The sequence below is a fragment of the Sus scrofa genome, chromosome 14, assembly GCF_000003025.6.
Source record: "Sus scrofa isolate TJ Tabasco breed Duroc chromosome 14, Sscrofa11.1, whole genome shotgun sequence".
NCBI lineage: Eukaryota > Metazoa > Chordata > Mammalia > Artiodactyla > Suidae > Sus > Sus scrofa.
The window spans coordinates 23,479,502-23,505,903 of NC_010456.5; the positions used below are offsets into that span (position 1 = coordinate 23,479,502).

Here is a 26,402-nt window from a genome sequence, read left to right on the forward strand (position 1 = left end):
GTCCTTAGAAGAAGAAGAGACCAGGACTCATTCTCTGCTGGGTGAACACACAGCTAGAAGGTGGCCGTCTGCAGGCCAGGACGCCAGGTCTCATCAGGAACTGAATCCGGCATCCCCTTGAGCTTGGACTTGTGCTTCCAGGGTGTGAGACATATAGACCCTTTGTGTGAGCCCATACTGCGCTTTCGTTGTGGCAGCCAGAGCTAAGAACTGTGCCTCAGTTTCCCCACCTGCAGAATGGGAGCTAGAGTAGGGATGCTTGGGCTCAGAGGTCACCTGCCTGGATGTGTTTTGTGAACTGGACACCCACATACACAGGGATGTGAGTGTTCACCCCAAGGCCGTGTCGGGGGGAGGTCAGCCAGCACCTGGGCCTCCAGGGCTGACCTCCCTTGGGGTCTGTGCCCTCACAGGTGTGGTGTGAGTCCCCCGACCTCCTTCTGAGGGATCTCTCCAGGTCTGTCACCCTGACTGCAAGCCCCCCCTGGAGGGTCCACAACGTTTCTGCGTAGAGCCAGGACAGCCTGGGGTGAAAACGGAGACCTGGACGGAAAATCCAGAATTTTACATGAAATCTCCAGATGAAAGTTTAAATGGTGGCTCACCTAAAATTTCAATTTCTTATTTATTTATTTATTTATTTATTCATTTTTGCCACTTGAGGTATGTGGAAGTTCCTAGGTCAAGGTTCATATTCCAGCCACAGTTGCAACATATACCATAGCTCTTGGCAAGACGGGATTAAGCCACTGTGCCACAGCAGGAACCTCTTATTTCCTGATTTTAAAGAGACTTGAAAGTCCTGGTTTGCAGGAAATACACAGAAAAGTGCTTGGGGTTGTCAGAATGCTCCCAGATAATTAAGGTTAAAAAAAAAGTCTTAGAGTTCCTGCTGTGGCTCAGCAGTAACGAACCTGACTATTATCTATGAGGATTCAGGTTCCATCCCTGGCCTTGCTCAGTGGGTTAAGGATCTCTTGTTGCTGTGAGCTGTGATAGGCTGCAGATGAGGCTCGGATCTGCGGCTGTGGTGTAGGCTGGCGGCTGCAGCTGATTCGACCCCTAGCCTGGAAACCTCCATATGCTGCAGGCATGGCCCTAAAAATACAAAAAAAAAAAAATCTTGTACTCTACCTGCACCTTCCCTTTAAAAATGAAACTGTTTCAAAATTTAAAAACACATAGGTACCTATGGCATAGCACAGGGAACTCTACTCAATTTTTTTTTCTTTTCTTCTTAGGGCCATATCTGCAGCATGGGAGGGTTCCCCAGCTAGGGATCAATTTGGAGCTGTAGCTGCCAGCCTGCACCACAGCCACAGCAACGCCAGATCTGAGCCTCATCTGCGACCTACAGCACAGCTCATGGCAACACCAGGTCCTTAACCCACTGAGTGAGGCCAGGGATTGAACCCAAGTCCTCATGGATACTAGTAGGGTTTGTTAATGCTGAGCCACGACAAGAACTCCTACTCAATATTCTGTAACAACCTATATGGGAAAATAATTTGAAAGAGAATGTATGTATGTATGTATATATATATATGTCTATATGTATAAATGATTCACTTTGGTGTTAACCTGAAACTAGCACAACATTGTAAATCAACTCTACTCCAACACAAAACAAATTAAAAAAAAAAAAAACTGAAAACAACAACAACGAAAATAAAGTTATAATACAAGTTTTAGGCAAAAAAACCAAAACACCACAAACGTGTTTGTAAGAAGGTGGCATCCAGCCAAGTATTTCCATGGGTTTATTTGGTGCCTGGGCTCTTCCTTGTCTACTGTTTAGTGGGATTTTTTTTTGTTTTGTTTTTATTTTTATTTTTTGGCCACGCCTGCAGCATGCAGAAGTTCCCTGACCCTCTCCACAGCTATGACAATGCTGGATCCTTAATTTACTGAGCCACCAGGGAACTCCTAGTGGGGAAGTTTTATAAAGTAGTGTTTGACTTTAACACAACAGTAAGACTACCACTCACCATGAGAGCCTGGCTTCTTACAGACCTGGTCCACGGCCAGCTCTGCCCCATGTGCTGTGTGCCTGGGAGACCTAGGGATTCTCTCTGGGCTGTTTCCCCAACTATGCAAGAATCTAGGATGGCCCTTCTTCCCTGCACAGCCTTGCAGGCTGCTGGAGAACAAAGTGAGACCACGCGGGGGCATCCTTGATGAGCAGGGGCAGCCTGTTCCCTCAGGATGAACTTTAGTCTCTCTGGTCTGGTCTGACTGCAGAGACCCCTTCCAGGTCCAGGGACCAGATGGCGGACAGATGGACGTGGGATGTGGCCTGGCTTGGCTCAGTGAGCATGGGGCCTGGCCTGGAAACTGCCTGCAGGACCATGGCATCTTGGCATCCCGGGGGTTGACAAAACCTCCTGTTACCTGGCGGTCAGGTAGGGATGGGAGTGTGGAGCGGTGACCTCTTCTGAAAGTGGGAACGTCTGTCTGCCCTAGAGCAGGTTTGGGGGTGGAGGGGTCGATAACTTCTCTTCGTGTAGGGAGTGGATCCTGATGATATTGCAACCTACAGGCCCAGTGCATGGGCTGCGTCTGCCCTCCAGGGCGCCTCCCACTCTCCTCCTGAACATTCTCTGGCTGAAGGGAAATGCAGGATGCAGGATTTGCTGCTGAAGCAGGCCCATGGCACCCCAGGACGTGTGCACCTGCCCTTCCCCTCCCCCTCCCTGCCAGCCTCTCCCCTCTCTCCCTCCTGCCAGTTTCTGCTGCATTCCCCTGCTGGGGCTGCCTTTCTGGAGGCCCACCACTCCCCAACGCCCAAGGCAGCAGTTCATACACTTATAGAATGGGGGGTTACACCTCTAGGCTTCTGATTAGCAGGGCAGGGGCAGGCCGGAGAATCTGCATTTCTATCAACTCCATATGGGGCTGATGGTGTGGCTGGCTGGGTACCCCACCTGGAGAACTCTCCCAAGTGCTCTTCACACCCTGTTGTGGCCCATCGCTCACCTCACCTACTATCCTCTTCCTAACTGAACCCCCTTTTTGTTGCAGGTGTGAGCCTCTCTCCAGCCTCAGGGGTGCGTGTGTGTGCTGATTCCTCCAGACCAGGAGTTCTTGACCTATGCGGCCCTACCCCCTGGGGGAGGGATCTATGGCTCCTCCAGCCCCATCTCCACGCTCTCCAAGGAGAAGTGCTGATACCTCACTCGCTGCCTGTGTGAGCGGGCAGGCAGCCAGGGATCTGGGAAAGGCCGCCCTCCTGAGGAAAGAGGGTACAGCTCCCACTCTCCATCTCTCTGGGTGGGAGAGCAGCGCCTGCCATCCTGGACTGGACTTATGCCAGGAGCAGAAGGAGCCAGGAGGGGGCAGCGTCCCTGGATTGGCTGGCCAGGCCACCTCCCTGCATTTCCTGTTGGGCAGCACGCGGGGGCACACGCCTGGCGTCCCAGGTGCCTCGCCCTAGAACTGGAGCTTGTCTCGTTCTGCACGTCCCTTGCTCTGGGAGCAGCACCTGCACGTGCAGGGAGGCACCCTATCCATGGGGTGGTGGGGAGACTGGGGGAATGTGCCAGAACCTTGGGTTCTGAGACCTGACCCTGCCCAACTGCCGCCTGCGGGCAGGAGGCTCATTTCCCTGAGCTGGACCTCAGCTTACCCATCTGTGAAATGGGTGTAATGTTGGGGAGAGGGGCACAGGGGAGTCAAAGAGGGCTGGACAGGAGAGTGCTGGTGACCACTTGCAAGGCCTCCCTGGAATCCTCCTCCCCAGAGTGCAGGTGGTCTGGGGTCAAGGCTGTAGAGTCCCTCCAGGCCCGGGAGGACGCCCACATTCAGCGCCACCAGGGAACCTCAGGGAGGCAAGCCTGAGCCATAAGAAGTGGGGAGAGTCGTGTTTGAAAGCTGTCACAAGGAAAGACCACCTTGGCCCCAGCCTGGGGGGCTCGTCTGTGTGTTGGGGGCCCTGTTCAAGGCAAATCAGCAGGCCCACTGAGACCAGGAAAGGAAGCCTCCTGAGTGGGCGGAGGCACCCAAGAGGCAGTGTGGACACGTGATGGGGTGGAGGTGCCCATCAACCTCCCTGGCTGTTCTTTCCAGAGACTGCGGGGCTTGGGGGCAGCAGGCCCAATGTTACGGCCCCCAGCCCCGCCCACCCCTGGCTCCCCGGGGAAGTTCCGAGATCCAGCACTTGCGCTCTCGGAAAGGACAGCTCCCAGCCCCCCCCACCCCGGCCAGACGCAGTCTCCCGCAGTCTCCCCAGCTCACAGCGGGCAGTCAGGTCACCTCCAGGCTCGCCCCCCTCCCCCGCCTCCGCGGGGAGCAGCGCCCTCTTCTGGCCTCTGCCGAGTTGGGGAGGCTGCACCCGGTGGCCTCCGCCCAGAAGCTTGTGGCCGCTGGCCCTCATCTTCGAGGTGGGGTCTGGTTGCCCCAGGTGCTGGAGGGGCCTAGTCCTTGCACTTCGTGGTTCGGGGCTGTGCCCTGTGTGTCCCACTCAGGCCATCATCGAGTGTCATAGCGCCAGGGCCACTGTCCACAGGAAGCTCAGCAGAGGCAGCAGCGTGGCCATCGGTGGGCTTGGAGCCCGCGGGGAAGGGGCAGCGAGGGAGGTGCAGGAGCAAACCTCGTAGCCGTCCTCTGCACGGCTCTGCTCGTGCTGTCCTGGCCGCGCGTGGGTCCCAGCCTCTCCGTCCAAGCTCTCAGAGTCGGCTGGCAGGTCTCTGCAGACCAGCCAGTCCCGGGCCGTGGACTGCGGGTACCCGGGCGCCACCTCCAGCTCACTGTCCAGCACCTTCCAGTACTCCTTGCCACGGAAGAAGTAGGCGGCACCTGGGGGAGAAGAGGGAGGGGGCTGAGCTCCGCCCACTGCAGCATGCGGGATTCAGGCTAGACTTCCGGAGGACCAGGAGCAAGAGCAAAGAGAGGCGGGGCCCATGGGGAAGACGAAGAATGCCCGAGGTGAGTCAGAGCCTGTCTCAGCCCCAGATAGCCCATCAGTGGGCACACACAGCCTCACAGGCCTGGGGAAACTCAACGAGCTGCTTGGAGGCAGGGAGATGGATGAGATGACCCGTGTTTTTTTCCCCCTATTGGATATTTATTGAGGGCCTACTATGTGCCAGCCCGTTCTGGGTACTGGGAACATGGCTTTGAAAGCAGAACAAATGAAACTTCCCTCTGGTGGAGCTGTGGGAGGGTGATGCACTTCTTGCCGCCAGGCAAGTGATGTTTGGGCCGAAGTCTGAAGCAGGGCATGGAGGGGGTTGAGTGGCTGTGAGGGGTGGGGGGCGGTGTTCAGGGAGGACACACAGCAAGTGCAAAGGCCCTGGGGTATGTATGTGTGAGGCAGCAGGAGGCGGAAGCTGCTATGGCTGGAGGGGGGAGGTGGGGTCGATCAGGCATGGAGGCCCCTGGGAGGGATGAGCTGCAGAGGGGGCGGGACCCGAGCACGCATCTGCCCCTGGATCCCGCAACAACCCTCTGGTGATCCCCACTCCTCTAGTGGGGAGGCTGAGGCGCCAGGCGCGCGGCTCACCGTCAGACCAGCGCATGGCGTCGTCGAGGGTGCTGGGGACGCCCCTCCACGGGGGGCTCTGGGCGGGGTGGCCGGGGTCCATGCGCCGCGTGTGCTCATCGTAGCGCCAGTACAGCTGATCCTTAAAGAAATAAGTCTTGTCATTGTGGGCCCAGGAGAAGGCGGCATCGACGCCGCCCGGCGGGAGGCCGAAGTCCGAGACAGGCCGCGGGTATCCTTCCTCTACGTTATTGTCCTTAAACACCCAGTATCTGTCTCCTGGGGGCGAGAGAAAGCGCTGTGGGCCGGGGCTCGTCCAGCCCGCTGAGCGGGGGGCCCCAGTCTTTGCTCCTCCCCCAGGCCGAAACCCCAGTGCCACCACCTGCAGTAGAATACCCGAGAGTATTTACTGAGCACCTGCTCTGTGCCCCGCCTGGGGTCCTACACCTGCCAGCAGCTCTGCTAAGGCGGCCACTTCGAAGACCGGGAGCAGGACTCCTTTCCTCCTCCCTCCCCCCAGAAGCCACCTTGGTCAGGGTGCCTCATGCACTTCTGGGGAGGTGGGCTGGGTGTGTTCACCCACAGAGCAGGAAGGGCACCGGGTCAAGGTCTGACCGGACCTGGGTGTGTGCACCCTTGTCAGACTACACAGAAGCAGAGAGTTTAGAAATCACCAGGGAGCTCCCGTTGTGGCTCAGTGATAACTGGACTCGTATTGTGAGGATGTGGTTTGGATCCCTGGCCTCTCTCAGTGGTTTAAGGATCTGGAGTTGCCCTGAGCTGTGGTGCAGGTCGCAAACATGGCTTGGATCCTGCATTCTGTGGTTGTGGCATAGGCCAGCAGCTGCAGCTTCCATTCGACCCTCAGCCTGGGAACCTCTGTATGCCTACGCCCTAAAATAAACAAACAAATAAATAAAGACAAAAAAAGAAAAAAGAAAAGAAGAGAAGGGAGTTCCCATCATGGCTCAGTGGTTAATGAATCCAACTAGGAACCATGAGGTTTCGGGTTCGATCCCTGGCCTCGCTCAGTGGGTTAACGACTCGGCATTGCTGTGAGCTGTGGTGTGGGTTGCAGATGCAGCTCGGATCCCATGTTGCTGTGGCTCTGGCGTAGGCTGGTGGCTACAGCTCCGATTCGACCCCTAGCCTTGGAACCTCCATATGCCGCAGGAGCGGCCCAAGAAATGGCAAAAAGACAAAAAAAAAAAAAAAAAAGAAAGAAAAGAAAAGAAAAGGAAGGAAGGAGGAAAGAAAGATAGAAAAAAAGAAAGAAAGAAAAGAAAAGAGAAATCACCAGAAACTTCCAATCTGTAAAACCTTCTGAAAATGGTGTGAGGAAGATAGAAGATAGAAAAAAAGAAAGAAAGAAAAGAAAAGAGAAATCACCAGAAACTTCCAATCTGTAAAACCTTCTGAAAATGGTGTGAGGAAGATACTTGTTGGGTATATCCTTGACTTGTGCTCTAGAAGCATCCTTAGTTCTGCCACAGAAGGGTGGGAATGTGAGATTAAGTTTGGGTTAAGTGTTTTCAGGTCTCCCCCATCGCCCATACCCGCTCTGGTTTACCAACAATAAACCCTGTTATTTAGAAAACAAAAAAAAACGAGGTTAAAATGTTTAAAAATCTTTAGCTGGACAGAGGACTGGAAGAGCTGTTTCTCCAAGGAAAATAATCAAATGTTCAGTAAGCACATGAGAAGATGCCTAACATCACTTATCATCTGGAAATGCACATCAAAACCACAATGAGAGGAGCTCCCTGGTGGCCTGATGGTTAAGGACCCGGCATTGTCACTGCTATGCCTCGGGTCCTTGTTGAGTGCAGGTTTGATCCCTGGCCCAGGAACTTCTGCATGCCACAGGTGCAGCCAAAATAAACAAAAGCCCACAACAAGGAGTTCCTGTTGTGGTGCAGTGGAAATGAATCCAACTAGTAACCATGAGGTTTTGGGTTCGATCCCTGGCCATGCTCAGTGGGTAAAGGATCCGGCGTTGCTGTGAGCTGTGGTGTAGGTTGCAGACGAGGCTCAGATCTGGTTTTGCTGTGGCCATGGTGTAGGCCAGCCACTACATCTCCGATTAGACCCCTAGCCTGGGAACCTCCATATGCTGCGGGTGCGGCCCTGAAAAGACAAGAGAGGAGTTCTGACACAAGCTGCAGCCTAGATGAACCATGAGGGCACGATGCTCAGTGAAATAAGCCAGTCACAAAAGGACAAATCCTGTATGATTCCACTATATGAGGTCCCTAGAGTGAGAGACCGGGGAGACAGAAAGTAGAATGGTGGGTGCCAGGAGATGAGGGAGGGGCCTGGGCAGTTAGTGTTTAATGGGGACAGAGGTTCAACTTTACAGAATGAAAACGCTCTAGATGGATGGTGGTGATGGCTGAAGAAAGTGTCAATATACTTAATGTCCCTCAATTGTACACTTAAAAGTGCTTAAGAGGAGTTCCCTGGTGGCCTTAGTGGTTAAGGATCCAGTGTTGTCACTTCTGTGGCTTGGGTTTGATCCCTGACCTAGGAATTTTACATGCTGCATGCGCTCGGCCAAAAAAAGTGGTTAAGATAGTAAATTTTACTTTTTTTTTTTTTTTTTTTTTTGTCTTTTTGCTATTTCTTTGGGCCACTCCCGCGGCATATGGAGGTTCCCAGGCTAGGGGTCGAATCGGAGATGTAGTGGCTGGCCTACGCCAGAGCCACAGCAACGCAGGATCCGAGCCACGTCTGCAACCTACACCACAGCTCACAGCAACGCCGGATCGTTAACCCACTGAGCAAGGGCAGGGACCGAACCCGCAACCTCATGGTTCCTAGTCAGATTCGTTAACCACTGCGCCACGACGGGAACTCCACTTTTTTTTTTTTAAGGACCGCACCCATGGCATATGGAATTTCCCAGGCTAGGGTCAAATTGGAGCTACAGCTGCAGGCCTATACCACAGCCACAGCCAACCCAGATCCAAGCCACATCTGTGACCTACACAAGTTTATGGCAACACCAGATCCTTAACCCACTGAGTGAGGCAGGAATCGAACCCATATCCTCAGGGATACTAGTCGGATTCTTAATCTGCTGAACCACAACGAGGCCTCCCTGATTTTCAAATGTTGAGAAATAATCCAGATGATTTAGAAGCCAGGTAGGCCTCACCACCATGACTTGGCTGGCCTTAGGCACTGCGACTGGGAAGCAATGACTCTGCCGTCAGTCGGGGGAAGCCAGGGTCAGTGTGGAGAGGTTGGGAGGCCAGGCTGGAGCGCCTGGGTCGGGGAAGCAGGGTGACTTCACTCTGGGGAGCTACAGACTCTGCAGCTGCATGTGCACACAGGGTGCATGTATGATCAAGGAAGGCTCACAGCCTCTGAAGCACCCACAGAATTTGCAGGGCTCAGTCTCCTGCTGTAGGCAGGATTCCCTGCCTTTTCCCCAAGCTGTCAGCACGTGGAGGTTTGGTTGTGGTGCAGTGACTTAAGGATCCAACTGCAGTGGCTTGGGTTGCTGCAGAGGCATGGGTTCAATTCCCAGCCTGGCGCAGTGGGTTAAAGGATCTGGCATTGCGTAGCTGTGGCATAGGTCACAGCTGCGGCTCAGATTTAGTCCCTGGCCCAGAACTTCCATATGCTGTGAGTGTGGCCAAACAAAGAAAAAGCAGAGAGTATGTTCCTGAGGAGCAGAAACTGCCTCCCCAACCCAGCCCAGCACCTGTCACCCAGGATGAGATGGGGGGAGGGGCTGGACATGGGTCAGGGAGGTCCTCAGTTTCCCACTGCACTCGGAATCAATCCAGCTCCTTCTCAAGCCCTGCAGGTGTCGACCTACACTCCCCTCTCCTGCCTCGTCACCTTTAACTCTGCTCCAGCCTCATCACCCTCTCCTGGACGTTCTTTCAATCCGCAAGACTGTTTCTGCCTGAGGGCCTTTGCACTGGCAGTTCCCTCTGCCTGGAATAGTGTTCCCTCAGATCTATCTGAAGTTAACTTCCTCATTACTTGTGGGTGCTTACTGTGTGTCCCCCCGTCCACCCAGATGAAGGGCAGAGATCTTCCTGTTTTTCCACTGTGTGCCTCCAGTGCCTACACAGTGCGGGGCACATAGTAGGTGCTCAATAAATACGAACTGGTTAAGTGCACAAGTGAATGAACTCTTTGCTCTGAGCTCTAGATCCACAGAGCAAACCATAGAACTGGTCTCCTGTGTGCACGCAGGCTTTGGGGGTCCTGGGGAGGCAGGCTGTGGCTCCCCAGTCAGCGATGCCTGGCAGGCACCCGGGTGGGGGCCCGCCCACCTTTGAAGAAGATGATCTTGTGGTCACTGGTGCGCTCGTACACAGCATCCACGCTGTCCAGGTGCAGCGGCAGGCCCCGCCAGAAGCGGTGCATCTGCGCTGGCTGCAGAGACACCAGGTGCCGGTCCCGGGTCAGCCGCCAGAAGTACTTGCCTGGAGGGACAGAGGGGATGGGGCTTCAGGTGGCCAGTCTGGGTCCCAGAGTGCGGCCTGTACTTCCGTCCACTGGCCGCTGGATCCCTGGGGGGTTACCTTTGAAGAAGAAGGCCTCGCCTCGGATCTGGGCCACGGCGTCAAAGTGGGTGCTGCACCTGTGGGGCACGTCCTTCCTGGGCCTGGGGGTAGAGAGAGCCGGCTGGGCTGGGAGGGAGCCCATTCCTGAGCCACCCCTGGGGAGCTGGGCTTGGCCAGATGGTGGGCCAAGCATCCTTAAATAACCCCGGCATCACTTCCTGAAGGCTCAGCAACCACATTTGTTTTGTTTTGTTTTTTTCTGGCTTCTCCGCGGCATATGGAGTTCCAAAGCCAAGGATCAGATCCTAGCAGCTGTTGTGACATAAGCTGTAGCTGGGGATGGAACCTGTGTCCCAGTGATCCCAAGAAGCTGCCTATCCCATTGTCACAGTGGGAACTCCTCAGCAACCACAGTTTAGTCAAGAAAGAGGGGGCGGGTGAAAGTGAGCCTGATTCTCAAGTGGGCAAAGGTGGAACATTGAGCGAGTGTCAGGGAGACTTGGACAAGCAGGCACCAGGAACCAGCAAAGCATTGAGAAACCAGCCCGGCACTTCCTACAAAAACACTGAGTGTACATGTCAGACTCCCACTCTGAGTCTGAAGCTCTGCCTACAGGCAGGGCTCACACCAACATCACTTATGGTGACAAAAGATCGGGGACTTAAATGTCCACCAATACAGAACTTAAACATAGGGCAAGGAGGAGTTCCCTGGGGGGTGCAGCGGGTTAAGGATCCTGTGTTGCTACTGCAGTGGCTCGGTGTGCTGCTGTTGTGAGGCTTCGACCCTGGCCCTGAGAACTTCTGCATGCTGGGAATGTGGCCAAAAAAAAAAAAAAAAAAAGAAAAAGGTGCAGTGATGAACAATAACACAAGCTGGAGCAACACCTATTGACCTTAGTGGAAATTCACCATGTACAATGAGTGAGAAAAGCACAAAACCAAACCCAAACCCAAACCAAACCACACCATGGAAGCCTAAATACACAGATTTCTGTTTGTGTTTAGTGCTTTGTGTGAGCATGAGGGTGGTAAGGAGCTACAGGGCAGGCTGTGCGTGCAGAGGTGGGGGTGGGCTGGACAGGGACACCCCCTGCAGATTCTGTGGCACTTGTTCCACTGACTGTGGTGGGGGGTGTCTATGTCTGGCCCCCTGAGCGTGGGCAGACTCTGACTGCTTTAACCAAAGCACTCAGTGAAGTGACTTCTGAGGCTGGGCCTTAAAAGACAGGCAGCTTCTGCCTGGCTTCTGGCAATGCCAGCCCTCCGGATGCTCCCTTGAGACACCCCCTCTAGGAATCCAGCCTCAGGCACAGGCCACAGATGGGTGCCTGGCTGAGCCTAGCCTTTGAGTCAGCCCAGCCCAGACCTGAGTCAAGTTGTCCCCAGACAAATCCAGGCCCCAGCAGATGCTCCCAGTACGTGGGGCCAAGACCCACATCCAACCTGTGCCCTGTCCAAATTACTGGCCCACAGAATCTGTGAGCCTAATGATATAGTGGTGTTTTGATGCCATGAGGCAGGGCTGCTTGTTACGCAGCCGTAGATGACTGGGACAAAAGGTGAGAGGAAATCGAATACCTCTGCATGGTTCTGGGCTGGGGCAAGCAGGTGTCCCTTTCACTGTCCATAAGAAACTGTCACTCAGCTGGCCCAGAAGAGCCTGGTGCTCAGGACTCTAAGCCCTGCTGGGGGCAGTGCAGGTGGCAGAGTGGAGACAAGGGGCCCATGGCTTACGGGGAGCTGGACCGATTGTCGGGGGGCTCTGGCAGTGGGGGAGGCTCCTCGGGCTCTGGGGTGTCTGGCTGTGCTGTGGGGGACACAGACTCCCGCACGCCTGTGGAGACAAGAAGGCTGCATCAAACCCACATGCCCCCCCTCCCTGCAAACCCTACCACCCACTCCTCCTGGAGCCCCCAGGATAGAACCGAGGACATTGGATGCGCAGGCATGGTGCCTATGCCAAGCCGCAACAGGGGGATGGGCCAGGCTCCCACCCGTCCAAAGCCAGAGCATCTCAATGTGTGAGCAGACCCAACTACACTCCTGGGTACAGACCCAAAAATCAGAAAAACAGGTGTTCAGACAAAAAGTTTAATGCATGTGCATAGCAGCATTATTTGTAATGGCCAAAAGGTAGAAACAACCCAAATGTCCATCAGCAGAAGAATGGATAAATAAAATTATCCAGCCGTGGAAAGGAATGACTTACTGATGCATCCATGGCAAGGATGACCCTTGAATACACATGTGAAGTGAAAGCCGGGACAAAAGGCCACACGCTCTATGATTCCATTTATGTGAAATATCTAGAACAGGCAAACCCACCAAGATAGAAAGGAGCTGAGTGCTTGCCTGGGGCTTGGGGGGAGGGGAGTGGCTGCTAATGGGGTGAGTGGGTGGGGGTGAAAAAGTTCTGCAAGTGGCCAGAAACGGTGGCTGAACAGCATTGCGAATGTGCCAGATGTCACTGAATTGTTTGCCTGACAATGGTTAAAATGGTAAATTCTATTGCAGTGGAAGTCCACAGACCTCAGAGAGTGGTAAGTGCTGGGAAAATAGTTGGGGTGGGGGTGGGGGGAGAGGAGAGGCTGCCATAGGTGACTCGATCCCTATCCTGTGTTTCAGGAGGATTGCTCTGGCTGCTGCGGGTGGGGGGGCAGAGTGGGGTGGGGGTGAGGGAGGATTCATCACTGTCTCCCGCCCAGGTTCTGATCAGCTCCCAGGACAGCCCTCCTTCTTCCATATTTCCAGACGTGTCCCCAGCAGAGGGAGCCCAGAGCTGACTCTGTGTCAGTCCTGGCTGGGTAAGGTCCTCCCAACTGTCCCATCTCTAAGTGGGGATGTGGTCCCTACAACATAGGTGGTCAAGACTGGACCACTTGGGGTTCCCGTTGTGGCTCAGCGAGCTAAGAACCTGACTAGTAAACATGAGGATGCAGGTTTGATCTCTGGCCTCACTCAGTGGGTTAAGGATCTGGTGTTGCCGTGAGCTGTGGTGTAGGTCACAGACTGGGCTCAGATCCCATGTTGCTGTGGCTGTGGTGTAGGCCAGCAGCTGCAGTTCCAATTTGATCCCTGGCCTGGGAACTTCCATATGCTGCAGGTGTGGCCCTAAAAAAAAAAAGAAAAAAAGAAAAAGACTGGACCACTTAATATGTAAGTGCTTTGTCCTAGGCCTGGGTCCCCACCAACACCAGCTGTCATAGTCTGCAACTGTTTGGGCGTTGAACATGGAGTCTTGCCCGGGGCTCTGAGAAAAGGTCAGCAGGTCCCCAGCTCCCAGGGACCTCTGGGACGGAACTTAGCTATTTATTCGCTGCACCCTCTAGGAGGCAGCTAGTGCCTGCCAGACAGGTCCCAGATGCTGAGCACAGACAGAGCTTCCCCTCCTCCATGGAGTTTTGTGTTTCTGGGGTCCCTGCCATTGCTCTCCCCACCCCCAAGTGCCCTGGGGCTGGCTCTGTGGAGGGCTCACCGTACAGCTGCCAGACGCGCACTCGGTCCTCGTAGGGGAGCCCGTAGCGCAGGGGGTCACCCACCGGGCCCTGGTAGTAAGGCTGCATGATGGAGCGTGTGGCCGCCACGTGGCTCAGGCCGATGGCATGGCCAAACTCGTGCACAGCCACTGCGAACAGGTCCATGCCGTGGGCATCTGGGGACACAGGAGCCTGTGAGCGCAGGAAGGGACCACCAGGCCCAGCTGGGCCAGGGGGACAGGACTCGTGAGTTTGGGGGGGTGCTGGTTGTGCAGGAGGCCCTGGTCCTGGGCAGGTGGGTTCTGTGGAGTTACTTGGGGCTTGTCTGGTTCCCCAGGGTACATGTACTGCCCTCAGGAAGCCCGACAAACTATAAAGGCCACATGGTAAATATCTCAAGCCTTGCTGGCCATCAGGACCCTAAGTTAGAGGGGTCAATGTAGGATCACCGAATCCCACAGTGTTAAAATAGACACAGGACAGGCCTGGGTTCCATCACGGCATAGAAACCACAAGTCCAACGGGGCCACTGCTGGTTCCTCAGGCTGGAAAGGGCGCCCCAGCCTGGTAAATAGATGAACTCCACAGAGGCCCCCATCTCCACCCCCTCCCCCTGCCACATCCACACCTTGTGCCCCTTGGCTCTGCCCCTCCTCCCACCTGCAATCTGGGGCCCTGCGACCTCTTTGGCCAATAGGACTTAGCAGAAGTGACGCACCCAGGCCTGTAGAGGCCTTGCAAACTTCCGTTCCCCCTTGGAAGCTGAGACCTGGGTGAGGACGAGCCTGGCTCATGGAATCACATTACCCCGTGGTCCCAGGCCTACCAGCCCAGCTGGGATGGGCCAGATGGGCTGCCCAGGCCATAGACGGCCGGTGAAGTCAGCTAAATTAGAACTGCAGAGCTGTCCCCTCAAGCTGGCAGATGCCATGCTTAGGCTGGGAATGGGGGAGCTGGTGTGGGGTTTGTTGGAGGTGAGGGTCACACAGGGTCCCTGGGGCCACCCTGGGCTCCTGCCAGCCCAGACGCACCTGAGGAGCGGAAGGTCCAGGCCTCATCATCGTCGAAGTGGGTGTCCCCTGCAGTGTGGTGGTCGCCTGGGAAGAAGGCGTGGGCCACTGTGCCACCAGGACCGTCGAAGGGGTAGCGGTCATTGTGGTCAGCCGTGGAGAAGTCAATCTGGATGTCAGCGGTGCTGCCAGCCACTTCGTGGAAGTTCAGGGGCGTGATGTCGCTCCAGACTTTGAGGGCGTAGTGCATGAGCGCACGCACAGTGTCGCGGCCCAGGGGCGAATCCCGAGGGAATGTGCGGACCCTGGGGCAGGTGGGGTCAGAGCCCGGGATCGGGTCACTGGGGACAGGCACAGGGCCCCACCCCCCCAGGCTGGAGTGCACCCCCGCCATATCCTCTTTGGACCTTATTTGGAAATGGGGTTTGCAGATGGAATTAGGGTGGCTCCTAAATCCAGTGAGTGTCCTTAGAGGAGACACAAGGGACACAGGCACCAAAGATGGAAGCACGGGCCCAGGCTGCTGACTTTCTCCCTCACCCCTGCCCAGCCCTGGGACTCCCAGACCTTGGACTTCTGGCCTCCAGAACTGAGAGGATAAACTCCTATCTCTTAAGCCCTGGGTGTGGGTGTTCATTTGGCTGCCCCCCGATGCTCAGACTCTGGGAAAGCCCAGGCTGGTGGACCCCCTCTGCCCCACCCACCTCCAGGACAGGTTCCTCTTGTTCCACTTGGTAGGGGCCAGAGCCTGGCGCCTCCTTCGAGCTGAGGCCGAAGCTGGGAGGTCAGGGAGGGAACAGCGTGGGGTTTTCATCAGCGCCAGGGTGGCCTCATCTGCAGGGTGGGCGGGGGTCAGGAGCCAGGCCCAGATCACACTCACCCATCCTGGGGTTCCAAGCAGCTCCCCGAGAGGTGGCATCAAATTCCAGCCTGGCCTAACCCTTGACTCCCAGGCCTGGGCGGACAAGGCACAGGCCTCAAGCCAGAGGTGTGTCCAGGGACTAGGACGGGGGTCATCCAAAGCATTTACTAATGTATGGCAGAACCCTGAGCCATTGGAAGGGGCATGGACCCCACTCAGGCTGCCGCCAATGCTTCCGGTGTCTCATGGGACACACAGCTGATCGGTTGTGTGTGACACATGTGTCTACTCCTGAGAGGTTTGGGGAGAGACAGACACTCCCCCTCCCCCCGCTGCCCCCACTGCCCCTGGCTGACTTGCCTGGCCTGTGGCATAGAGTTTGAGACCCTGCTGAGTGTGGTGATGGGGTCTGGGTGCAGGTGGCACACACTCGCTCACCGCTGTGCCCACAACAGGGGATGGGGAGAGGGACAATGGAGGTGGGAATCCCCCATCCTGTCCCAGGACAGCAGCCCCGTCCCTAACCCTCCCACTGTGGGCAGGTTGGAGAGGGGGTCAGAAGCCAGGCTCAGAATCCGTCTCCCACCGCACCAGCACTGACCTAGGACGCCAGTGGCCTCCAGGCCTCCAAATCGCTGCATGGCAGCAATGGCCTTGGCCAGCTCCTCTTGTGTCTGCAGCTGCCCCGTGGCGGGATCCGGTGGGGGCAGGTAGCCGAACCTGCTCAGCCACTCCTGCAGGCAGAGAGCAGAGTGAGGGATGGAGGTGAAGACTCGGGCCCACCACTGCGGTAAGAGGCAGGCCAGCCCCAGCCTTGATCAACACCCCAGCCCATTAGCCCTTAAGTTACTTTATAGGAAGCTGCCAAAGTGTCTTAATAAACTTGATGCCTCTTAGATGGGGTGGGCTTGAGCAGTGCACGACCTGTACAACTGCTCATGGCAGTGTGCCCATGTCAGTCCTCCTGAGGCCACAGAATGAATGACCAGGGGACAATTAACAAAGTGAAATTTAGTGGGATGGATGCGGAATTGGGTTATAGATGCAAACTATTTCATCTAGAATGGATAAGGGAGTTCCTGTAGTGGTGCAATGGAAATGAATCTGACTAGGAACCATGAGGTTGGTTGCTCAGTGGGTTAAGGATCTGGCATTGCTGTGGCTGTGGTGTAGATTGGCAGCTGTAGCTCCAATTAGACCCCTAGCCTGGGAACCTCCACATGCGATGGTGCGGCCCTCAAAAGACCAACAAAAAAATTGAAGAAAAAAAAAAGAATGGATAAGCAATGAGGTCTTACTGTACAGCACAGAGAACTATATCCAATCTCCTGGGATAAACCATGATGGAAGATAGTATGAGAAACAGAATGTATGACTGGGTCACTATGCTGTATAGCAGAAATTGGCACAACACTATAAATCAAATATACTTTAATTAAAAAAAAAGAAAGTGAAATTAAAAAAAAGGTTTTTTTTGACTGCACTTAATGGCATGTGGAATTTCCCAGGCCAGGGATGGAACCCTCACCATAGCAGTGGCAATGTTGGATCCTTAACCTGCTGTGCCACCACGGAACTTTAAGAAAGTGAAACTTAAAAAGGTTAACATCGTGAATGCCAAATTCAGGCCCTGAGCTGGCGTGAGGCAGCAGTTTGGGACCCAAGGTCTGAAACCCACGCTGAGAAGAGCAATGGGCTCAGAATCCAGTTTTAAGAATCTGGTCATGAGTTGCACACTCACAGGAGCTAAGAACTCAGATTCTGGGGCCAGGCTGCCTGGGTTCAAATCCCATTCGGCCACCTCCTTGCTGTGTTACTCACCCTCTGGGCTGTTTCCTGGCCTGTGGATATGTAATGAATGTGGGGCTACGATGAGTTAACACGTGGGAATGCTCACATCGGCACCTGACACAGGCGCCCCCCATACAAAGAGCAGGGGGCATCGTCCGGGGACAGTTCTGCGGCAGAGTGCCCCAGTAGGGTCCCCTGAACCAGACAGGAAGCAGGAAGGGAGGGAACCCCTATATACTGTAGACACACCTAGAGCCCCTTCTGAAGCCCCAGTCCTTTTACCATCTGTGGGGGGGCCCTGATGTCATCTGTGTGGGTGCCAGAGGGACAGAGGGGCACCAATGCCATCTGTGGGGACCCCAGGGGTCTTCTATTTCTTCCACTGCCAAATGGTGCTCATGCCCACTCCCCAGGCTGTGTGACAATCCTATAAAAAGTGCTCAGCTGTGTGGACACAGTGCCGGGGGTGGGCTCACCAGCCAGCAGGGGGAGGACCCACAGGGTGGGAGGCAGAGTGTTGGGGATTCTCTGAGCCCCACCTTCTCCCACACTAGGCTTCTAGAAACACACCAACTTGCTGGTCTTTTTGTGTGTGTGTGCATGGACATTTGAAGAAGTCCTCAATTCATGTATTCATGCCCCCACCCCCCGCCCCCGCACTGCCCAGAACCTTGGGAGTGAGTTTGCAGCCCCTGCCTGTGAACTCCCCGCCCTGGGGATCTGACCCCGTAGGGTGCTCAGTGGGAGGGGGTCCAGCCTCCTGGAATTCCTAGGGTCCTCAACTGACTGGGAGGGGCCTTGATGATTTGCATACAATTTACATACACCCACAGAGAACTAGCTGGATCCCTCCCTTTTCAGGAAACACCAAGTCCTTGCTGAGGTTCTCTTTACTTTTACTTCTTCCCCAACGCCTGCAGAAGGCCCCCCAGAATATGTAGAACAGGGGGACGTTGGAGACCCCCCCACAGGCCTGGGGGCCCCTAAAACCTGTCGGGTAGGATAGTGAATGCTCCCAGTGGACACTCCTGATTAGAGGGGCAGCTCCTCTCAGGGGTTCAGAGGGAGACGCTGGCCCCACATGCTCACCCCCACTCTGGGCTCTGCCCCTCTCAGTGTTGAGGCCTCTGCCATCCCTGAACCCCCTTCTTTTGTGAGGACTGCCCTTCTCATCATTTTGGACACATTAAATTGCATCCCGACAGCAGGATTTACTGAGCGTGTCCCATGGCTAGTCACTGTCTGGGCACTGGACATGCCCATGAGAGGGTTCTGGATCAAAGATATGTATTTGTGGCTGCACATGATTTTTTGAAAAGTTCTACAGATATTTTAGTTTTGATTCTGAAGTTTTCCTTCCAAAAGTCAGAAAACACACATACACGTTTTGCAGCTCCTGTGTTAAGACTGCAGGCTTGGGAGTTCCCATTGTGGCTCATCGATAACAAACCCAACTAGTATCCATGAGAACCCTGGACCGCTCAGTGGGTTAAGGATCCAGCGTTGCTGTGAGCTGCAGTGTTGTTGACACAGCTTGGATCTGGCGTTGCTGTGGCTATGGGACAGCTGCAGCTCCGATTTGACCCCTAGCCCGGGAACCTCCATATGCCACTGCCAGTGGGGGGCCTAGAAAGAAAAAAGATTGCAGGCCTGAGCTACAGAGCCCAGAGCCACCCAGCACCATGAGGCTGCCTCCTCCAGGAAGCCCTCCAGAGTTTCCTCAGACTGTAGATGATGCTGGGTGAGGATGCTGGCCCCCACCCCTTGTCCCTTACTAGATAATGGTCTACACAGGCAAGTGCCTTTCCCCACCCAGGCCAGCGCTGAGCCACCTGCCTCCTGCTGTCCACCTGTTGGTTGGGGTAACAGCTGGGTATCTGAACTGAGCAGCCCCCTATTCCCACCCCTAGCAAGGCTCTGTGGGGTTCACACAGGAGCCACCCACTCTGGTCCTTGGGCAGCCTGGCTGGGAGGTCACACACATTTCTGGGCTTCAGTCTCAAAAGCACTTCAGGTGCTTTGGAGATGTTTGTTAACATTGGAAAGCAGGAGGTTTTAGCCGTAGGTCTGAGTGGCTGGGCTCTGTGTCAACTTGCAGAACAAGGGCAGAGCTGACCTCATGAGCAGCCCTGGGAGCACTGTGGTTTGCAGCTCCTGCTGGGTGCCAAGCCCTAAGATGGAACCAGATTTGCGGGGATGATGGGAGGGAGGGAGGCTTCCCCCACCCCTGCTTGAGCTCAGACAACCCCACCTGCCCCAGGGCAGACCTTCTGTCTCCCCATCACAAAGCCAGTCCCCCCTCCTCACACCCCTGGCCCACTTCCTCCCCATGGCTCCCGCAGCTGTGGTGGGCTTCTTTTTCTTTTCTTTTCTTTCTTTCTTTTTTTGGTTTTGCTTTTTAGGGCCGCACCTGCAACTTATGGAAGTTCCCAGGTAGGGGTCAAACTGGAGCTACAGCTGCTGATCTACCCCACAGTCACAGCATTGTGGGATCTGAGCCACGTCTGCGACCTACACCACAGCTCCCGGCAACACCAGATCCTTAACTCACTGAGTGAGGCCAGGGATTGAACCTGCATCCTCATGGATACTAGTCAGGTTCTTAACCTGCTGAGCCGCAATGGGAACTCCTGTGGTGGGCTTCTGTGTCAACTCCTGGATGGTCCAGAATTCGAGGGTGGGAACAACTGCCCAGGGGAAATTCTCAGGAGGGGTCTGACCACAGAACAAGCCCCTGGTGGGTTTGCGGGAGACGCTGGCAGCTGATCGCCCTCTAGTAGGTGCACGGGCGAGGTAACCCTAAAGAGCCTGTGGCCTAGCCCAGCCTTGGGTCACCCTGTCCCCTGGTCTTCGGTGGAAACAAGTGTCCGTAGTGAGAAGCCCCCATCCCTGCTGGGAAAGAAAGTAAGCCCTGGGAGTTCCCATCGCGGCTCAGCAGAAATGAATTTGACAAGTATCCATGAGGATGCAGGTTCGACCCCTGGCCTCCCCTCACTCAGAGGGTTAAGGATCCGGTGTTGCCGTGAGCTGTGGTGTAAGTCGCAGAGCAGCTCGGATCTGGCGTTGCTGTGGCTGTGACGTAGGCTAGCAGCTGTAGCTCACATTCGACCCCTAACCTGGAAACCTCCATATGTCGCGGGTGTGGACATTAAAAAAAAAGTCAGCTCTGGAGCCCAGGAAGGGAGGGGTGTCTAACGCAGCCCCTCCTCCATCTCTCCCTCCACTTGTCAGCTCATTCCAATCTTCAGGAGAGACCAGCAAATTCCCAAACGGCTGGGGTTTAATTTCTTTCCTGGTAGTTAATACATTTTGGAACATCAGAGGGTTTCATGGGGTGGGGGGCAAGGGTGAACGTGTTTACCCAGGGGGACATGGGGACCAGGCTGAGAACCCGTCCTCAGGGCTGGGGTCCTTGCGTGGAGCGAAGGCTGCCCCTGGAGCCAGTGCGGCCCCTGGCCCCTGCCCCCCACTGTGGTGGTGCTCGCCTCAGGACAGCCCCTGGGGGGTGGCCCAGACCTCCTGCCCCTCCAGGTGCCCCCAGCCACGCCCCTAGCCCCCCACTACCTCCAGAACCCATGGGTCACCCGGGCCAGGCCCTTCCTGTGCTCACCCACTGGTCCTCCCTCTCCTGTCACCACGGTGACCAAGTCTCCAGGGCAACGAGACTGCATGCGGGGAGGGTGAACATTCCAGAAAGCCAAGGGGAGTGGAGGGGAGGGGAGCCCCAAACCCATGGGGGCCACCCCACCATGGATAATCCCTGATAGCCAAGGACATGCACTGGTCCTCCCTCCCCAGGAGCTGAGCCATTACTGCAGAATGGGAAACTGAGGCTTAGAAAGGCCCAGGGCCCTGGCAGGAAGAGGGGACGCCGGTCCTTCCCGAAGACAAGTCCTGGACCATCCTTCCCACAGCTTTCCTATGCCGCACACCCCCCCACCCCTGCCCCTACCTGCTCGTATTTTTCTCTGTATCGTTTATCACTGGTTGACACCATGTGCATCTGCTCACAGCGCTAACGACGTTTAATGATGTTTAACGCACACACTATAAAACTCCCTCGTGACTTCAGCAGAGTCACAGGAAAGTGGGGCATTCCCCCTGAGTGCGACCTCATGTTTCTGTCTTGAGCTGTCCCTCCATCTAGCAGGTCAGTCGTCCCATCGCAGGCTCCTGCCCAGTCCCGTTCCTATGGCCCCAGTCCCAGCTCTGAGGGGGCTCAGTAAAGGATGGGTGGGCCCTTGGGCCGAGGGAAGGCGGTGCTGTAGTGCACTTGCCGTCACCGGTAAACCAGAAGCACTTACTGTATGCAGGGTCTCCTTTGGTCCTGCTCACAGCCCCAGGCCTGGTCACTGCTGTCCCCATTTACAGGTGGGGAAATGGAGGCACAGAAGGGTTTGCCCATGTGCTGGTCGATGGGAACAGGACTGGAGGGGAGCCAGCTGTGACCCTGGACACCCGTCTGCTGGCCGGCGCTGTGTGGGGGCTCATCCACAGCCCCCGAGGCATCCTGCAGGGTCACCATGGAGACACCGTGGGGACAGATGCTGAGCTGTCAGCCCTCCTCCTTCAAGCTCCATCTCTAACCAGACTCCACTGGCCTTGTGGGGATATGGAGAGCAGGTGGCATCAGCCTCATGGCGTGGATGAGGAAACTGAGGCTGGGGGCAGTGCAGACCCAAATAACAGCAGTCCCTTCTACATCCATGGCCCGCCAGCTCTGCATTCACTCACTCACCCCTCAGCACCACCACGTGCAGCTGTGAAAACACATGCAGCCTGTGGTCACACAGGTGGCTCTGGCTTGTGTCTGACCTGCATGGCGGGCTGGCCCAAAGACCAGAGGGAAGGGAGCCGGTGCCCCCACCCCTTGCAAGACGAGTCTTTCTCTGGGACCTGCTGGTGGCTAGGATGACTCCCCCACCCTAGCATCTTCCTTAGGAGACGCTCCCAGTTCCCCTCTCACAGTCTATCTGACACCCTCACTGAGACGCACTGTACCAGGCACTGGGGGGACAGCAAAGACCTGGGGAGACCCCACCCCGTTGTCCACCTGGGAGGCCTAGCCTTGTGGGGAGGCCAGTGCTAAATATGGGATGAACTTAGTGTCATGATGGTAACCACAATAAGTGATCAGTTAATGATGATTGAATGCTGCCCAGTTGCTCACCTGCTTAGTGCTAACAAGAGCCTCAGGGGAAAACTGTGAAGACAGGGGTTCTTGGGCTGTGGGGTTCAATTCAAGCTTGGCACACAGCAGGTGCTCAATAATGAACTGTTGAGATAATCATATTATTGTGCCCATTTTACAGATGAGGAAGCGGGAGCTGAGAGGTTGAGATATTCGCCCACCATCACACAGCCAGCACTGGGCAGAGCTGGGATGGGAAGCCAGGTTATCTGGCTTCAGGGCCTATTCCCATGGCCACTGTGCTATGAGGGGAAGTGAGACAGGGTGGAGCGGCTCCTTAAATGGGTGTTTGGGGGCATTGGGCTGAGGCCTGAAAGATGAGAAGGAACTGGCCAAGTGATGAGCGGCGACGAGAATTCATGGCAGTGGGAATGGCAAGAGCAAAGGTTCTGTGGCAGGAACTGGCCTGGGAAGTTCGCAGAGCAGAAAGGAGCTCTAGAGCACAGGGGGCTGGGAGGATGGGAGGGGTGGGTGGGTGAGTCAGGTAGGGAGGGGAAGTGGGTTCAGCATCTGGCACAGACTACTGTCTCATGCCCCCTGAGAGCTGGATAGTGCCTGGGAGTTGTACTTGTTACCCCTCATGTGCGTGGCACAGACATGCACCCCAAACACCTCACTGGAGGCTCAGAGCCACCATTAACCAAGAGGCAAGGAGCTTTGGTTGTAGCTCAGTGGGTTAAGAACCTGACTAGTATCCATGAGGATGCAGGTTCAATCCCTGACTTCGCTCAGTGGGTTAAGGATCCAGCATTGCTATGGCTGTGGTGGAGGCTGGAGGCTGCAGCTCCGATTCAACCCCTAGCCTGGGATCTTCCATATGCCGCAGGTGTGCCCCCCCCGAAAAAGAGGCAAAACCCAGATGTGCTCTAAGCACCCTCAGGAAGGCACTGTGTCAGAGAGCACCCTGGTGAGCCTCTAAACCCTTCCCAGCCTCTCCCCCTCCCTGCACCCCCTCACATCCCCTCCTCAGCACACCAAGGCAGCTTACTTCCCACAAGACGCTATGGTGAGCGATTCAGGGGCATCACCCCCTGTTCTCATGGCCCCATTTTACAGATGAGAAGACTGAGGTCCAGCACTTAGATCCCAGGCTGGTAAGCAGCCCGGGATCCACACCGACAGGCTGGTTCCAGAGCCCCTTCTGTGTCATGGGAAAGAGCAATGACATTCCCTAAGCTGGTCGGTGGCCTGTTTAGTCAGAGCCCACGCTCCCAGGCTTAGACCACAGGCATCCGGTGGGGTCCAGCCCACAGCACATGCTCCCCCCTCCCCAGCACGCCACAAAGACTTCTCAGTCACCCAGAGGCTGAAGGCAGTGAGCGTCCGGGAAGTGAACTCATGTGTTGACAACATGCCTCCAGGGTAGGGGGGTCAGGGAGGGGGCTAGACGGATTCTAGAACCTTCACATTTACTTTATTATTATTATTTTTTGTCTTTTTAGGGCTGCACCTGAAGCATATGGAAATTCCCAGGCTAGGGGTTGAATCAGAGCTGCAACTGCTGGCCTACACCACAGCCACAGCAACTCGGGATCCAACCACATCTGCAACCCACACCACAGCTCAAGGCAAAGCCAGATCCTTAACCCACTGAGCGAGGCTGGGGATCGAACCCGAAACCTCATGGTTCCTAGTCGGATTCGTTTCTGAACCTTCACATTTAAATTCAAGCCCCAGTCAACATCCAAATGCCCCTCTCCCCTCCTGCTGGCTGGTGAGACCATCCCTGGTTCCCCTGGCCTTGGTGGTGGATGTGAGACTGCATTCTCTGACTGCAGGTGCGAGGGCCCCAAGCCAGGTCTGACCCGGTCCCAAGTGCACGGGGAACCCATAGGCTTGCTCAGGCACTCGTACTGGGAACAGGTATCCAGAAGCCACTGGCTCAGGCCAGGGTGACAGTCACCCCTGCCACCCCCTCCCCATCCCCAGATAGGGTACATGTGCTCACAGGTGCTCCAAGGTCCTGCCTGGTCCCCCACCCCTATCACCCAGCCTCTGCCCAGCCCCTGCCCAGTCCCCTGGACCACTGAGGGGCCTGTTTCCTCCCAGCCACCCTCACACAATCTCAGCCACAAACCACTGTCACCAGCTCAGCGTTGGAGATCAAGAGACTTGCTAATGCGCATGGTACCAGGCACAAGTGCTCCCAGACTGGGTTGCTGGGATAGAAACGGGAGAAGAAACTTTAGAGGATGAGCTGGCAAATCTGCCAACACACGACATGGTATGTGCATGCATGCCTATCACCCCGGCTCCCCCAAGGCCAGGTCCTTCATATTCAAACCGCAGTAACCGGGTGGTCCTGGGAGCTCCTGGCTAAGGCAAAATATTAGGAACAGCCTGTGCAACCAGGTCAGGGGTCTCGCTAATGGATGTAATGTCTGTGCAAAATTGGCGGACAGAAAGAACCAGGCAGATCTATTCCAATACGGACCATTCACAGATGGCAAACTGAAAACATCAGGGCACACAGCCGTGGACAGCACACTGTCAGCCGTAAAAATAAGGGACCCCCGTGTCTTTTCTGTCCCCAGACAACCCTGGGAAGGAGTCTCAGGAAACGGGGGAGACAATGGGCCCCCGCAGATCCTTCTGTTCGGCCTGAATATTTTGCCCTGGGTGTTACCTACTCAGAAATAAAAGAAAACGGGCCCAGGAGGACTTGCGGCTCAGCCGACAACCCCAGGAGGTTATGGCGCTCCTTTGTCCCGCTCCACCGCCGCCTGAAAGCCCACCATTGGGCCGGCGCAGCGGGCCTCAATCCGGTGCTTTGTTCTCCGCTAATGCTCGGGCAGGCTGGGCTGGGCGAGCCCCTCCTGGGGGCCAGCCAGCGTTCCAGAGACCCGCCGGGCACGGTTCTGTCTGGCAGAAGCTGGGTCACTCTTACAAAGGGGCCCTTCTCCTAACAGGCAGCCTTAGACCTGAATATCCAGGGAGAGCAGGCCCCCGGGGGGCGGTCTGCAGAGGAGCGGGGAGAGACGTTCCCCCTCCTCCCCATGAATCGCGAAGCCTTCCCGCACCTCTGGGTCGGATGCTCTGAGGTGTCATTCCCCCAAAGGCCACCAGAGACCGCCCTCTGCCTGCAAACCGGGGGGCAGGAGGCAGGAAGGCTGCTCCCACACCAGGCTGGAGGGTCCTCCAGCCGTGGGTAGGGGGGCTCTGGGGTAGGGGCTGCACCCTCTGCTCTTTACCCGCTGGGCTGGACGCCAGGGTCCTGCTGTCTCTGGGGCACCAGGCCGGGGAGGGATGTCCCTTGCCCAGTGCCTGCCACACGGTGTGGGGCTGGGTGACCCACCCGGGGTGCAGGGAACCCAGGGGAGCAGGGAAAGGAGGAGGCCTGCGGGTCCAAGATGAGAGGAGAGTGTCAGACAGGCTCGCTCCCCATGGGCAGCGAGAAACTTCAACACAGCACAGGGTCTGCTAAATGAACTCGGCTGAGTTGGAGTTCCACGTCCTGACTGTTGCGGGCCTGACCCCCATTAACTCTTCCTGTGGGGCCCCTCAAAGCTGGAAGATGGGGGAGCCTGGTTCTACAGCCACCGAGCCCAGACCTAGAGACCTGACTCCCTCAGGGCGTGAGCCCCAGGAGGGGAATCCAGGAAACCCCAGGAGGTGGTTTACGTAAAGGTACCCCAATTTCAGAGCAGTTTGTCTGGGAGGAAGCAGCTGTGAGGTGCCTCAAGGCATCTGGATGGGGACAGCAGGACGGTGGTTGCGCCCTCCCAAATGGCTGCAAGGGCTGGGACAGCTGGGCGGGGGGAGTCACTCAAGTCTGCTTCTCCTCCAGAATCTGTGGCCAAGTCCTGCCAACCCCGGGGTTGTGGATGCCACCCAAATGCCTGCACTGGCCTGACATCCACCTGGAGCTCCCGAAGTCAGTGGCCTGGGAGAAGGGCCCTGCCAGCACCCCTTTAGGAGACTGCCTGGCTGGGTGCAGAGGCAGGGAGCTGAAGGCCCTGACCCTGCATCTGAGCAAGTGAGGGCATCTGCAGGGGTGAGAGCCTCAGAAGGAATTGGATTAATCCACTGCCTCTCTCAAGCTCGCCTGGCTGCCTGGGAGCTGG

At 56.1% G+C, this 26,402-nt stretch overlaps 1 protein-coding gene across 1 annotated transcript in view; it reads right to left on the minus strand.

Annotated features, from left to right (window-relative positions):
- Positions 1,719 to 26,402, minus strand: part of MMP17 (matrix metallopeptidase 17) — a 25,717-nt gene continuing 1,033 nt past the window's right edge. Inside the window, exons 2-10 of the mRNA XM_001925164.5 lie at positions 15,958 to 16,090; positions 15,199 to 15,328; positions 14,516 to 14,799; positions 13,484 to 13,660; positions 11,743 to 11,842; positions 10,024 to 10,106; positions 9,772 to 9,924; positions 5,501 to 5,758; positions 1,719 to 4,794 (exon numbers count right to left, since the gene is read on the minus strand). Of these exons, the coding sequence (XP_001925199.4) occupies positions 4,478 to 4,794; positions 5,501 to 5,758; positions 9,772 to 9,924; positions 10,024 to 10,106; positions 11,743 to 11,842; positions 13,484 to 13,660; positions 14,516 to 14,799; positions 15,199 to 15,328; positions 15,958 to 16,090 (1,635 nt within the window). The 3' untranslated portion in view covers positions 1,719 to 4,477. The remainder of the gene's footprint in view (positions 4,795 to 5,500; positions 5,759 to 9,771; positions 9,925 to 10,023; positions 10,107 to 11,742; positions 11,843 to 13,483; positions 13,661 to 14,515; positions 14,800 to 15,198; positions 15,329 to 15,957; positions 16,091 to 26,402) is intronic.